Consider the following 14,531-nt stretch of genomic DNA (forward strand, 5'->3'; position numbering starts at 1 on the left):
GTGGATCTCTGAGTTCAAGGCCAGCCTTGTCTACAGAGTTAGAGTTCCAGGACAGCCAGGGCAACACAGAGAAACCCTGTCTCAAAACACCCCTCTCAATTAAGCTGGTCTTTAAAAATATTAATCACCATACTCCACAACTCCAAATCTGAGTGCGTGCGTGCGCGCATGTGTGTGTGTGTGTGTGTGTGTGTGTTTGCATGCAAAGCCAGAGGCCATCCTAGTGTTGTTTGTTCACACTAGTTGTTTCCTCACTGGCCTGGAACTCACTTCTTAGGTCAATGAATGGTCAGCAAACCCCACATATCCACATTGACCATTACAAATACTCATCACCCTGCCTGATTTTTGTTTTTTTTTTTTTTTCAAGATAGGGTTTCAGCCCTGGCTGTCCTGAAATGCACTATGTAGAGTAGGCTGGCCTTGAACTCATAGAGATCCACCTGCCTCTGCCTCCCAAATGCTGCGATTAAAGGCATACACCATCACTGCTCGATTTCTGTTTCTGATTTTTTAAATATGGGTTCTGTGGGTAGAATTCAGGTTTCTATGCTTCCATGGAAAATCTTATTGCTCTTTGTCCAGAGGGCAGGTGGAGGCTGCTTGAAGTCAAAACCTTGAAGCTATTCTGTCTGTATCTCCCTGGGAAGCTGAGCGGTGAGCCGCGCCTTTAGGTTGTCCTCCACAAATGACAAAAACGTGTTTATCTTCATACACACCTGAAAGCAAGGGGCTGCTCTAAAGCAGAGCTTGGAAACAGTCAATAATAAAACACCATAGGCCTGGCGTACCCGGAGCATGATCCAGACCCTTCTCTGTCTTGCTGTTCCAGCTTGATTCAGCCTCCAGCCAATCTCAAGCGTTGTGTCAGACAGGAAGGGGAACCACAGCTCTAGAGACTAGTTGCTGCATCCGTGCACATATGCTGGCAAGCACGCCTGGGTGCACACAGAGCACAAACACACTTGCCCCTGGGCATCGCTGCATACACTGTGCTGTTTCCATCTCCCTTGGTGTAAGTTAGCACACACATTCACGTGTGCACATATACCCTGCCACGTGCTGTCACCCACGTGCACACAGTGTGCACAGGACCAAGAAGTGGAAGACTGCCAGCAGCAGGCAAAGCTTTAGGGAGCCACCCCTTCCACTGATTCTAAAGCCATAATCCAGCTTCTTGGCCCCATTCTTGGATAGATTATGATCCTCAAGGAAGATAATGTGTATGAGGCATGTTGGTTCTGCAAGCCATGTCTTGGCTAGACCATAAACTCAGAAGCCCCTCGTTTTGGGGAATAATAGAAAAGATTGCCTGCCAGGATTTTTCTTCATTCTGCAAACATTAGTTTAGCGTTGTAAGATTAGACATAGGCTCTGTCAAACTTGCCAAAAGGTTCCTACCGGGTACTGGGATGGGCTGTTAATGGGCAAGACTCTTCATATACAGGGGCCCAGATACAATGATAACATGGCCTAGAGGAAGTGACCAGAGGCAGGGAAAGACCGGAAGGACTTAACAAACCCTCTGGAAGAGGTTATCTAGAAACCTCGAGGCAATGTCTCTGGCAATCTTTTGGCTCCAGCCCCAATTTCTTTACTTGGTGGGTCTTGTCTGTCCTCAGCTATGGGAGCAATACAAGTAGGCTCACCTCAACATGTGATCCTGTTCCCAGGATGGCTGTGTCAGGCTGGAAGGACAAGACTGGATGGAACCTGGAGCCAGACAATGGAAAACCAAAATCTGGCTTTAGTTATTGTCTCAGGATAGTTCTCAGGACTTGGGGACAGTGGGATGTACCATCAGCCCACTTGCCTCCTTGACAAAGGACAGAAACATGACCAAGAACTTCATTTGAAATTCCTTCCTAGTAGTTCCATGACCCCATAACCTAGCCCAGGTCATCTGGGTTATATTGCTTAGGATGCGTTTAAGGATTATTACAAAGAGAAGAAAGCAGACCTCATGCTACGTCATAGGTGACTTTTATAGTTTGGGAGCTTCAGAACTACAGAGGGGGCTGACTGAGCCAGCCACTCGGCTGGAATTTAGTTGGAAAGATTTTGGTCTCGCAGGAGTTGGAGGTAGGATGATCTGAGGGTTTCAGTGTCGTATCTTGTCCATTCCCAAATAAATCACAATTGCACACGTACCTCTGTGTTTATTCCTGTCTTGGAGGTGCCCATGTTGTTCCAAGTAGGTCCAACCCTTTGGATCAGGTTTAGGGAACTGGGCAGGACCCTGGTCTCCTGGAAACTACTTCTAGCCAGGAGACTCCTATTGCAGCTCCAGGACTCAGGTTTTTCTCTAAGTCCCCATTCCTTACTTTGGGATTAGGAAGGGCCCCTTCACCTCCTGTTGCTGGGTTTTGACTCTGATGGCCTAAGGGAGCCTATCAGGTGTTCGCTGCCAACCTGCATGCTCCCTCCCTCAAGTGGGATTCCAGTCTCCGGGTCTGCCAGGGTGGGGGCGGGCCGGGCGAGGAGGCCCCGCCCCCAGCCCGCCCCCGGCCCGGGGTGCGAATCCGCTGCCAGAGAGCGACTGGCGATGCTGGAGGTTCTGGAGTCAAAGCGGCTGCAGCTGGCGCCGCGTCTGCCCCGCGTGCCCGGAGCGGATTCTGCTGGCCGCCCCCGGAGCCCTGCTGAGCGGGTTATCGCTTCCTGCCTGTGACCGACCAGCGTTGCAGGTGCGGAGCAGGGAGGGCTGGGCCGGTGGGGAGGGCGCCTCCTGGATGCATGTTGGGGGGCCTTGGGAGATTGTTTCCCTGGTTAGAGAATCTCCGCGCAGGATGAGCGCGATCGCCGCGAGGACTCTGGGGGTCCCAGGCAGGGGCACAGCGCACGGTTTCTGCAGATGCAAGAAAGGGTGGCGTGCGGGGTTGGGCTAAAGTTCCCCATTACCTCTGACCGCTTGGGAGGGTCCCAGAAAAAGCCTCTGCAGCTCCGAATTGTAAAAAACATAAACCCTCGAAGATTCGTGGTGCCCCTTATAGGGGTAAAGGGCCAAGGGCCGAGCGGTGCATCCTCGCTCCCAGAGCGGTCTTCAGCCCCTCCCCAACTGTCCCTGGGGGCCCCCTCCCTCCGGTTTGGCAGTCACTAATTTCCATGACAACGGAGAGTTCTTTATGGGCGACAATCCGGAGGGGGCTGGGCGGGGCTGCTGCGGGGCTGGGGGAGGAGGTTCTAAGCCCGAGTGGACTATTGGCCCCTAGCTAAGTTCAGGCTTCTGAGCCTTCTGAGGGTCTTTTTGTCGAGGCGGGGGCAGTGCACTGACACACGTGCGAGGTGGGGGTGCGGGGCGCACATGTTTCTGCTGGGAGGTGCGGGGCTTGGTGCTCACACGTGTGCCTCCCGCATGTGTGTTGCTGTGCCAGCGGGGGCGAGCCAGCAGCACTGGGGAAGGGGGTCAGAGTGGTACCATGGTGAAGAGCAGGGACTCTGCCTGGAGTGGCAGGGGACAATTAAAGCATTACCCTCTGCCTTTTGCAGCTTTTATTGCTTGACAGGAGACCCTGGGCTCTTGAGCCCCAGCCCCATGTAGGGCTGCCAACTGCTCCCCGACCCCAAACCTGCTCTTGTAGGTTCCTTCCTAGAGAACAGGGCCCCCTTTTCCTTACCAAAAGCTCCTACCTGGTCTATACTGCTCTAATAGGTCTTTTGCATACCAGCCCCCAAACACAGGCTCACGCTTTGGGGCCCCCAGGACCACCTTTGCAGAAGTAGGCTGGCTTCCCCTCCCCCTCTGAGTTGATTACTGGCAGATTCAATGACTTCTGAGCCTCAGTTTCCTAACTTGGAAATTAGTATCTCCATTCCCTTCAGAGCCAGGGTAGAACAGGGGTCTCCTTTCTCTCCTCATTTGGTATGGACCCCCAGGTGCCCTACCCTGGCTTTGTACATATCTGCTGCAGGCCTTTCTCTCTGTCTCCATTTCCTGGTGGCTACCAACTAGCAGGATGGTGGCAGTTCTTTGCTCTGTGGGAAGATCTCTGTTCAGGGAAACTGAGACCTGGGGGATGTTGGTGTGCCTTTCGTCCTCTTTATGGCTGTGCTCATGGTGCTGTTTTGGCTGCTGCCTTTGGCCACCCTGAGTTCTGCCCAAGCCTGAGGACCAGATGAAGCTGAGCTGGAAGAAGGGCCTTGGGAACCCAAGGCCTGAACAGAGTTCAGCTGTTTGAGCTGGAGATTGCTGAGGACCCTGGGTAAGGGAAGTAGGCAGGTTTCTGGGGCTTCAGTTCTATCCTGCAATGCTGTCTTTTCAACTTTCAGACCTCTTCACCTAAGCTGCTATCAGGACAGGGAGAGAAGGTGGGGACTGCCTGCCTGGCTGGGGACTGCAATAGCTGGCCTCTTCCCCACCAAAAGGCTCCTAGAAGCTGACCTCTTTTTACAGGGCCTCCTGTGCCAAGAACATTGCATGTCTGGGGGATACTGAAGAGTCTTGAAAGCCAAATACCAGGGGTAGCTCCTGGCCCTGGGAATCTGAGCACACGGCCTTGGAGGGTTTCAGCGGCTGCTGGGCATTCTGAATCTTCTTCAGAATCTTCTCTCTGTGGCTGTGTCCTTTTTGCTCTGCCACCCCCTTTTCCTCTTCCAACAGATTCTGCCTTTGTCTCTGCACCATTCTTTACTAAAGTCTCTAACTCTTCCTTTGTGGGGACTAGGGTCACAGAACCCATGGAGAAGGAGCCAAGCCAAAATGTCAGTTTGGGAAGAGGGACCTTGGCTAATACCTGCCCCTTACCCCTCCCCTTGTTTTAAAACTTCGATCACCATAGCAACCTTTTACTCCAGTGCCTTCCTCTACAGATCCCTTCCTCCAACCAAAGGGCCTCCAGGGGCTTCAAAGATTGGGACCCCAGGTTCTAAAGCCAGTGACAATTGGCTCTTGGCTTTGCCTGCATATGGAGAACTGACTATTCTGGAAATAGCACTGGACTGCAGGCTCACTTCTAAGACTGTGAGGTTGGGGGTTAGCAGGAGCTCCTCCATACTCCTGACACAGGTAGGAAAGAGTCAGCACCAGGAACTATTGGGGGGGGGGGGCTCAGCTTGTCACCTACCCAGAACTGTATGTTATTCAGTTCCTTAGGGCAAGTGGACAGTAGGCTTGAAGCTTGTCTCTGTCTCTTGTTACCACATATGCTACCTCACCTAGGCTTGTAGCTATGAGCTAGACAGGATTTGGGCTGGGGCTTGTCCATTTGCAGTAGAAAACTCAGTCCTAATCACTAAGAGAGGAGAAGAGGGGAGGGAAGGGAAGAGGTGCCTGCAGGCTGGTGTTCACAGCTGCCACTAAATTGGGAGGTGTTGCCTACAGTTAGGAGTCAGCGGGAGGCCTCCTGGGCCCTTCCTGGCCTCTCTAGACTTATTGCAAGCTCTAGAGCCCCACTTGGCAGATGTCAGGGCAGCAGGAAACTTCAATTATGGTTATGGAAGGTGAGACCTGAAACAGGCTGGCCCTGGTGGAAGGAATGCTGAAGTGGGGTCTTTTGGCCTCCATTTTGATTGGATCGCTCCTGGCTCAGACTTGCCTGAAAATCCAATAGAACTCCTTGGGACCCTTTATTGCTAGGGCACCAAATAGACAAAAGCTTCTTTGGGGTTTCGTGTGACATGAATCATTGAGCCCAGTAGACAGAAGCAAACAGTAACAGGAGTGAGTGCTGAGCCCGAGAGCTTCCAGAGTCTGCTGGAGTGGAGGGCAGTGGTAGCGTCATATTCTGCGTTGTTCTTGTGTTCCCTTTGGGTAGCCCAGGTATAAGCTCTATTTCCTTTGCAGATAAGGAAAGGAGTTTTATCTCTAGAAAAGCAGCTACCACAGGGTTGCAGTGCTATACCTGGGCTAATGTGGATCTGACCAGATTCTGTGGTGTTGGAAAGAAAACTTTCTTTTGTTGGGTGTTAAATTTGGGTGTTAAATGAGGATGTCCAATACCAATCTCCTTCTCCTTGGCCTTCCACCCTTCTTCAAGCCGTCTCTAACCTACTGGGGCTAGTCCCTCTTTTTGCTGAGAGCTATCAAGGGGCTCGGTACATACAGCCTACAGGCTCTGTCTGTGGGGTAGCAGTAAGGAGAGATGGTGGAATGAACAGGGGTAGAGGAGAGAGGAGCACTGATTGGAAATGTGCTTTCTTTTCTCTTGACCCTACGAGATCTAGGTGTAAAAGTGATTTCAATTTGACTGTTAAGAAGGTATAGTAATTGGGTGACATCTGGGTAGCCAAGATAGAGGGCAGTGGTGGCAAAGTAGATCTGTCCTTGTCTCATTATTGAGACCTGTAGGACATCTCAGCACTGTGAACTTTCCATGGTAGGGACAGATCCTAACAGCAGCCCAGACCCCATAGCATAGGTGTACATATATAGTCAAACTGGCACCAGGATCGACAAGCGTACACAAAACCTCCCACCTACACCACACTGGCAGAGGCCAGAGCTGTTGGATTGGGGAGGGGGGGTGGAGCTTAGAGAAGGTGTCTCAGAAAAGGGCCATTTGCATCTGGCCTTGGAGCATCAGAATTGTTTTAGATAGCTTGTCACATAGACAACCTTATGATGTCAGAATTTGTACTGAAAGAACACACAGCTCTGGTCCTGCTTCCAGCCCAGGCGGGTGGCGCTCTTACCAATGCCTACACTTCCTGCCATGGAGTAGACATACTTAAGCTGGCGAGTCACCTGTTGTCGGACATTTAGGTAGTCACTGATTTCTTTTTAATGTTATAAATAACTCTGTGGTGACAAATAGAATTCCCACGGGAGGTTTGGGGGAAGGGTATTCGCATCGGAGGGAACGGTATAACAAAGCAACAGAAGTAGAAGTGAATGGTTCTCTCCAGTCCTGGGAAATCTGCAAGCCAGGGTACCATCCTCCTCAGTGAATGACCCTCAGATTCTAGCCTGGAAGGGCAGTCTTCCCCCCAGCCCTGGGGGGAAAATGTTCTTAGAGTACAAGAGGACTGATGCAGGCCTCCCCCACCAGATGTTATGGTATGGAAATGGGTGGCTGTCTGTGCCTCTGCTTCCAGCTGCAACAGTGAGATTTGAGCCACACTTACCTCCCTGGCAGATGCAGGAGCAGGGATTTTGGACATAGTGGCAAAGACACACAGCCGACATCTTCAAAGCCTCTCTCGTTTGCCTCTGTCGTCTTTTGCTAGCTAGCTGGCTTAAGCTCTGACTCCATCTCACTGATGAAATGCGTGTATTCCCCAAGCCCAAGCAATCCGAGTGAAGGAGTTATGGAATTTGATCCCTAATGCTTAGGACACATTTGGGGGGTTCCTCCAGGGAGGGTTGTGATCCCTGGGAATAGCATAGCTGGCTTCTGCCTGGGAGGAAGTGATTGGTATCCAGGACTACCCATAGGGCTTGTTAAGAAGGACTGACTCTGCAAGTGCCTTCAGATAGGCACTTAGGTGCTCAAGGCCCTAGCCCAGCTCTTTTCACTTCAAGGACTTGCGGAGGCAGAGGTGACAGAGACAGAGCAGTTTCAGTGTGGCCTCAGTGCAGAGCTTGCTATAACCACAGGCGGGCACAAAGCAGATGTTATGGAGGCAGACTCTGGGGTGAGATCTGTAAAGGTAGATGTGGCCATCTACCTCTGAACAAGGACACTGGGTACCTTTCCCTTTGGATGCTCAGTCCAGCCATCCAGCACTACAATTTAGGATTGATCTGTAAAGGACAGAGTGGAGCAGGGCCCTGTGCTCCAGGTATAGAGTTCCCGGAGCCTACTGAGCTCGCAATAATTGGACCGAACCTCACCTGGTTCCTGTGCTCCTGCAGCACTGGAGCATTTGACAGGCTTGTCTTACTCTTGGACTGTCACCCCTGCATGACTCCCGGCAAAGCCTTCTGCTCCCAGCCCCAACCCTAATGCTGTTTTTCCCCTACAAGGGACGTGTAGCTCTAGGTATACCACATACAAGATGTCTAAATTCAATATTTACTAACTCCATCAAACTAATTGTAATAAAAACTCTTAAGACAGCACCAGAGCATGGTGGCACACGCATATAGTCCCAGCAGTGAGGAATAGGGCAGGGAGACTAGGAGACCAAGGCAAGCCTAGTTATATGGTGAGTTTGAGGCCAACTGGAGCTACATGAGACTCTGTCTCAAAAAACAAATAAACAAAAGATAGCAATTTACACTTTCAACAGCCACTTCTTTGTCCTAAAGAGAACTCGTATTTCCTTTAATGTCCTAGAAAAATACATTTTCACACACACACACACACACACACACACACACAGAGTGATACACATACACATCCCAAAAAAATAATGTTCGAAATTTAAAAAGTATTTATTTCCTTGTGTGTGTGTGTACATGCATATGCATGTCTATGTGAAACTCATGGCTATGGATGCTCATAAACCAGAAGAAAAACATCATTTTTTTTTATTTTTGATTCTCCACCTATTCCTTTGAGACAGATCTCTCCCCGAACCTGTGGCTTGCATTTTCTTGGCTAAACTAGAAGTAACAAACCCCAGTAGTTCTCTCTCTGCCCAACCTTGTAGCTGGGGTTTCAGGCATGTGCAGGATACATGGCTTCTTATATGGGTGCTGGGATTCAAACTCTGGTCCTTATCATTGTACAGCGAGCTCTCTTAAGTGCTGAATCATCTCTCCATATCCCTCCAAGTCTCTTTGTTTTTGTTTGTTTATGAGACAGGATTTCTCTGTGTAGCCCTGGCTATCCTGGAACACGATCTGTAGACCAGGCTGGCTTCAAACTCAGAGTCTCTGTCTTCTGTCTTCCAAAAACTGGGATTAAAGCTGTGTCACCTTGGCCCAGCCTGCATATACATCTTTAGTAAGATATAAAGGTAGTAGGGGGTGGGGATTGAAGAGATGACTTTTCCAGAGGAGCTGTGTTCAATTTCCAGCACCCATGTGATATCATACAACTGTCTGAAACTCCAAGATCTGATGCCCTCACACATGACAATATGTGTGACATACATGCAGGTAAAACACCAATACACATAAAATAAAAATAGTAATTTTTTTAAAAAATTAAAAAGATATAAAGTACGTTCCTTCATAACTACCATTCAGGTTTAGAAATGGGTCTTCCAGAAGCCCCTATGTGTCCTAACTCAGTCACCCCTATCCAGTCCCTTAGGAACCATTATGCGAGTCTTTGAACTTATTTTCTGCTTTTCTGAACAGCACTACTTCTGTGCTTGAGTGCCCAGCAGTATGGTGAGCTCTGCCTGTTTTGAGCTCTGTGTCAAAAGACTCACACTACATGCATTCTTTCCTGTTTCTACCAACACTGCTTTTTGCAAGATACACTATTTGGCTGAGGAGAACCATAGCTCTGTCATTCCCTTTGCAGCATAGCATTGTATTCTATGACTGTGCCCCAGTACATCCTGCTGGGGGTAGATATTTGGGCTCTTTCCAGCTTTTAGCAATTATGGATATGGTAATTATGAGCATTCTTACCCAAGTGTCCTGAGGCATAAATGTATGCCTGCCTCTCTCTCTCTCCCGCCCTCTCTTTGATGGGATCTCTCTATGTTGCCCAAGTTGGCCTGGAACTCCTGGGGGACACTTGGCTCAGATGCATGCATTTCTATGGAGCAAATATTTAAAGTGCTTAGGGTGGGCTTGGGAAGTTGTGCAGTGGTTAAAAGCACCGGCTGCTCCTCTAGGGTCAGTCCCCAGCACCAAAATGACAGCTCACAACTGTACAACTCCAGTTCCAGGGGATTCTGGCTTCCACAGATACTAGGTGTACATATTGCGCATAGGTATGCATGCAGGCCAAACAACTGTACACATAAAAATAATTTTAGCTGGGCGGTGGTGACACATGCCTTTAATCCCAGCACTCAGAAGGCAGAGGTAGGCTGATCTCTCTGAGTTTGAGGCCAGTCTTGTTTACAGGACTGGTTCCAGGACAGCCAAGGCTGTTACACAGTGAAACCCTGTCTCAGAAAACCAAAACAGCCAAACAAACAAACAAAGAAATTTAAAAAAATAAAGAAAGTACAGAGTATATTTGTTTGACAAAACTGACCCTATCCTCTCTTCCTTTAAGACAAAGGCTCCTTCTGCCCCCACCTCCTACATTCTAAGATTCCAGATGTGCACCTCATCTGGCTCCCAGCTTTTTTAAAGGGGGGTTGCCCTCTTCCAACAGATTTCATTTTGTCAATAGCTTCACTAACATTTGGCATCTCCAGACCAATAAATAATTAGTATGGGGGAGAGCTCGTGAGATCTCAGCCCTAGACAAAGAACTGCAGGCAGGCAAGGAAGTCTTAGAGTGGGAGAAACAGTCTTCCCCAGGGAAGAGCACACCTGCTGATTCTCCAGCACCAAGTGGTCAGCCCTGAGAACATGCATACAAGTAACACGATATGGACCTAGCAGGTGGTAGTTACATAATCAGGAATGTGTGCGCGTGTGCACATACAGCAATAACTAAAGAATAAGTTGTCATGAATTTGATTAGAGCAAGACAGATGGCAGGAAGGAGAAAATGATATAATTACATTGTAATTTCAAAGAAATTACTGGAATAAGCTTAAATTTATGTTCATGGAATAGCTACAATGTAAAGATTTGATTTTTTGACATAGGGTTGCCCAGGCTAGCCTCAGACTCATGGCATCCCTTGCATCAGCTTCCTGAGCCTTAGAATGATAATGTGAGTTACCACACCTGACTTTAAAGAAACTGATTTTTGTTTTTGTTTTTTTAAAATCACATTTATATATTTATTTATTGGGAGGGACACAGAATAGTATGTGTACAGAGGTCAGAGGACAATTTCTGAGAGTTGGGTCTCTTTTTCCATCATGTGGGACCAGACTCAAGTCTGGAAGTCAATGTCCTTACCTGGTGAGCCACATGGCTGACCCTGATGGTTTAATCCCATTATTGGAGAGGTGGAGCCAGGAGGATTTCAGCAAGTTCTAGGCCAGCTTGATGTACATATTGGATCTAGGGCTAAATACTGAGACCCTGTCTCAGAAATCAAAATTATCTAAATAAATAAACAGATTGTCCTGTAAGTCTTTTCAAGTGTGTACAATGAAAGAACCGTTTCTTAATATGTCAACTTAGTAAGTTTTTGCTTGGTGGGGACTGTTGTAGTTCAGGCAGCCTAGTCGAATGGCTGCATATATGGCCTGAAAAGGCAGGGTAGATCTGTATTTGCTTACTTTGCCCTTCATTTGACCTGAACTGAGTTGAGGTTTTCCAAAAGCAAGTTCAACGTTATGGGGCGGGGTGTAAGAAAATCGTACAGCTGAGCCAGACCCCATCCTGTTTGCATCTTAGAGCCTAGCAATGCCGTTTGGGTGCGTGACTCTGGGTGACAAGAAGAACTATAACCAGCCGTCGGAAGTGACTGACAGATATGATTTGGGACAAGTCATCAAGACGTGAGTGTTGGGCTATTGCACAGTGACAGCTAGAGAGACCAGGGTTGAGAGAGGGGGGCTGGAGTGTACCCTGTCCTAAGGTCTGGTGTACCTTCTGGCTTCAGTGAGGAGTTCTGTGAAATCTTTCGGGCCAAGGACAAGACAACAGGCAAGCTGCACACCTGCAAGAAGTTCCAGAAGCGCGATGGCCGCAAGGTGCGGAAGGCGGCCAAGAACGAGATTGGAATCCTCAAGATGTGAGTGTAAGGTCCGGGGAAGAGTGAGGCAGGAGATAGCAGGGGAGGTGTTGAAGGGCAGGGCGCCACTCAGTGTAGGGACCAGAGCTTCTCTCAGGGGTACACCCAACCCTGACTACCGACTCCTCCCACTGCCACTAGGGTGAAGCACCCCAACATCCTGCAGCTGGTAGATGTGTTTGTGACCCGCAAGGAATACTTCATCTTTCTGGAGCTGTGAGTACCATTCTGGGGTTCCAGGATCCCCCAGTCCCTTAGGGTCTTTTCTTTTTCCTCCCTTTATAGCTAAAGAAACCCATTTTTGGAACCCTTTGGGTCCCAAGGCCCTGGGCTCTGCCCAACCAAATGCCTGGAACAAATCAGGCATCCCAAAATGCTCCTGTCCTACCCTCGACCCTGCCCACGCCGGGCTCAGGGGCTGGTGTCCCTCAGGGCCACGGGGAGGGAGGTGTTTGACTGGATCCTGGACCAGGGCTACTACTCGGAGCGAGACACGAGCAACGTGGTGCGGCAGGTCCTGGAAGCTGTGGCCTACTTGCACTCTCTCAAGATTGTACACAGGAACCTCAAGGTAAGGGCTGAGCCCGAGGGACTGGATCACTTGACACTTGGGTGGAGGTTGGCATGAGCACCACATTGGGCTCTGGTCCAGCTTCCGAGGCCCCCATGATAACTTCTGCCCCCCCCTTCTACCATCCTCTCCTGAACAGCTGGAAAACCTAGTGTACTACAACAGGCTGAAGAACTCAAAGATTGTCATCAGTGACTTTCACCTGGCTAAGCTAGAGAACGGCCTTATCAAGGAGCCCTGTGGAACCCCGGAGTATCTGGGCAAGAAGGGATGGGACAGGGGATGGTTGGAGGAATTGCCTTCAGGGAGAGACTTTGGGGTAGGGGAGACGTTTCTGTTCTAAGAATTGGGTATAGATCCTACTATATATATATGGCTAAGCTTGATACTGACCAGCAGATGACCGCTTGCTTTTTTTTTTTTTTTTTTTTTTTAGCACCGGAAGTGGTAGGGCGGCAACGGTACGGACGTCCTGTGGACTGTTGGGCCATTGGTGTCATCATGTATATCCTGTGAGTGGAAGGGGCACACAGTTGGGCTTGCCGCCAGGTGGGCTGGACAATTATGTCTGTGGCCCTCCTAGGTGACCCTGCTCCATGTAGGCTTTCAGGCAACCCACCCTTCTATGAGGAAGTAGAGGAAGATGACTATGAGAACCATGATAAGAATCTCTTCCGCAAGATCCTGGCTGGTGACTATGAGTTTGACTCTCCGTACTGGGACGATATCTCTCAAGCAGGTGAGGAGACACCCGGCGTGTGGGCAGAGCATAGGGCAGTATGGAGGGAGGCGCTGCTCTCAGCTTCTGCTGGATTCTACTCCTGCTCCCCAGCCCATTCATCACATCTAGACAATGAGATGGGGCACCCTTGCCTAGCCCATCCCTGGCTTTGTCCCCAGCCAAAGACCTGGTCACAAGACTGATGGAGGTGGAGCAAGACCAGCGGATCACTGCAGAAGAGGCCATCTCCCATGAATGGTGAGCGGGGCTCTGTGGGAGGAGTGGGCAAGGTTTTGTTGCACCCTGAATGTCTTATACCAGAAGTCCTTATCCTTGAGGTCTTGAGGGTAAGGAAAGGCTTTCTAGAGCTCTGGCCAAACCAAACACTCTGCCTGGTGTCCCTACATCACGCAGGGAAGGGCTGTGCAGTCTCCACGAAGGCACAGACCATGTTGATGAGATGCACTTGCCTCCTTTCTAGGATTTCCGGCAATGCAGCTTCTGATAAGAACATCAAGGATGGCGTCTGCGCCCAGATTGAGAAGAACTTTGCCAGAGCCAAGTGGAAGGTAGGCTGTGGCTCGCTTTCTTCCTGGCCCAATTCCAAGTGCTTCCTTCCTCTTGCACCCCACAGTTCCCTGCTGCTACTGCACCTCTTCATCGGAACACAAAGTTTTCCAGGGCCATCACATGCGGCTCCAGCTGCTGCCCTTGGTTATCGGAAGCTGAAGTACCAAGTAGCTGGGCAGCCAGAGGCGGCTGGGCTACTGTGGAAGGGGCTGGGTTTAGCCGTTTGGAAGGAGTGGATCTAGCGAACCTCACCACAATCCTTTCTTCACTGTCCTTTCAGAAAGCTGTCCGAGTGACCACTCTCATGAAGCGGCTCCGGGCACCAGAGCAGTCTGGAACAGCGGCGGCCCAGTCGACTTCAGATGCTGCCACTCCCGGGGCTGCTGGTGGGGCCATTGCTGCAGCTGCAGGTGGAGCTGCCCCAGCCTCTGGGGCCAGTGCTACTGTAGCCACCGGGGGTGATGCTGGGTGTGCAGCCAAGAGCGATGACATAGCCTCTGCAGATCGTAGTGCTACCCCGGCCACAGATGGCAGCGCCACTCCAGCCACAGATGGCAGTGTCACCCCAGCCACTGATGGGAGCATCACCCCAGCCACTGACGGAAGTGTCACTCCGGCTACTGACAGGAGTGCTACACCAGCTACCGATGGGAGAGCTACACCAGCCACAGAAGAGAGCACAGTGCCCGCCACTCAAAGCAGTGCCGTGCCAGCTGCAAAGGCAGCAGCCACCCCTGAGCCGGCTGTGGCCCAGCCGGACAGTACAGCCCTAGAGGGTGCCACAGGCCAGGCTCCACCCTCTAGTAAAGGAGAAGAGGCTACTGGCTGTGCCCAGGAGTCTCAGCGGGTGGAGACGAGCTGAATGGGCAGCCTGTTGGGGGCTTTGAGGGATGGGAAGGAGGGTGGGAGTTTGGATGAGGGGCTTCTCATTGTATATAGAGTCACTGGCATGATGCCCTAGCTCCCCCCAAGCTCCCTCATCCCAGTGGGGCATGCCTGGGGGCCATGGGAGAGCAGTCTC

The 14,531-nt window shown here is 50.4% G+C and overlaps 1 protein-coding gene across 2 annotated transcripts; it reads left to right on the top strand.

Annotated features, from left to right (window-relative positions):
- Positions 1–11,317: 11,317 nt before the first annotated feature.
- CAMKV (CaM kinase like vesicle associated) lies at positions 11,318–14,372 on the top strand (the record flags this gene model as incomplete). Of its 2 annotated transcripts, XM_080934189.1 has the most annotated exons (11): positions 11,318–11,412; positions 11,517–11,648; positions 11,790–11,864; positions 12,081–12,219; positions 12,359–12,479; positions 12,656–12,731; positions 12,822–12,958; positions 13,120–13,198; positions 13,422–13,509; positions 13,791–13,896; positions 14,014–14,372. In XM_080934189.1, 11 exons carry the CDS (start codon positions 11,318–11,320, stop codon positions 14,370–14,372), a joined length of 1,407 nt encoding a protein of 468 aa, XP_080790315.1. The 2 variants fall into 2 exon arrangements, with proteins under 2 accessions (XP_080790315.1, XP_080790314.1); XM_080934188.1 differs by having other exon boundaries at positions 13,791–14,372.
- Positions 14,373–14,531: the final 159 nt, after the last annotated feature.

Source organism: Micromys minutus (assembly GCF_963924665.1).
Source record: "Micromys minutus genome assembly, chromosome: 21".
Taxonomy (NCBI): domain Eukaryota; kingdom Metazoa; phylum Chordata; class Mammalia; order Rodentia; family Muridae; genus Micromys; species Micromys minutus.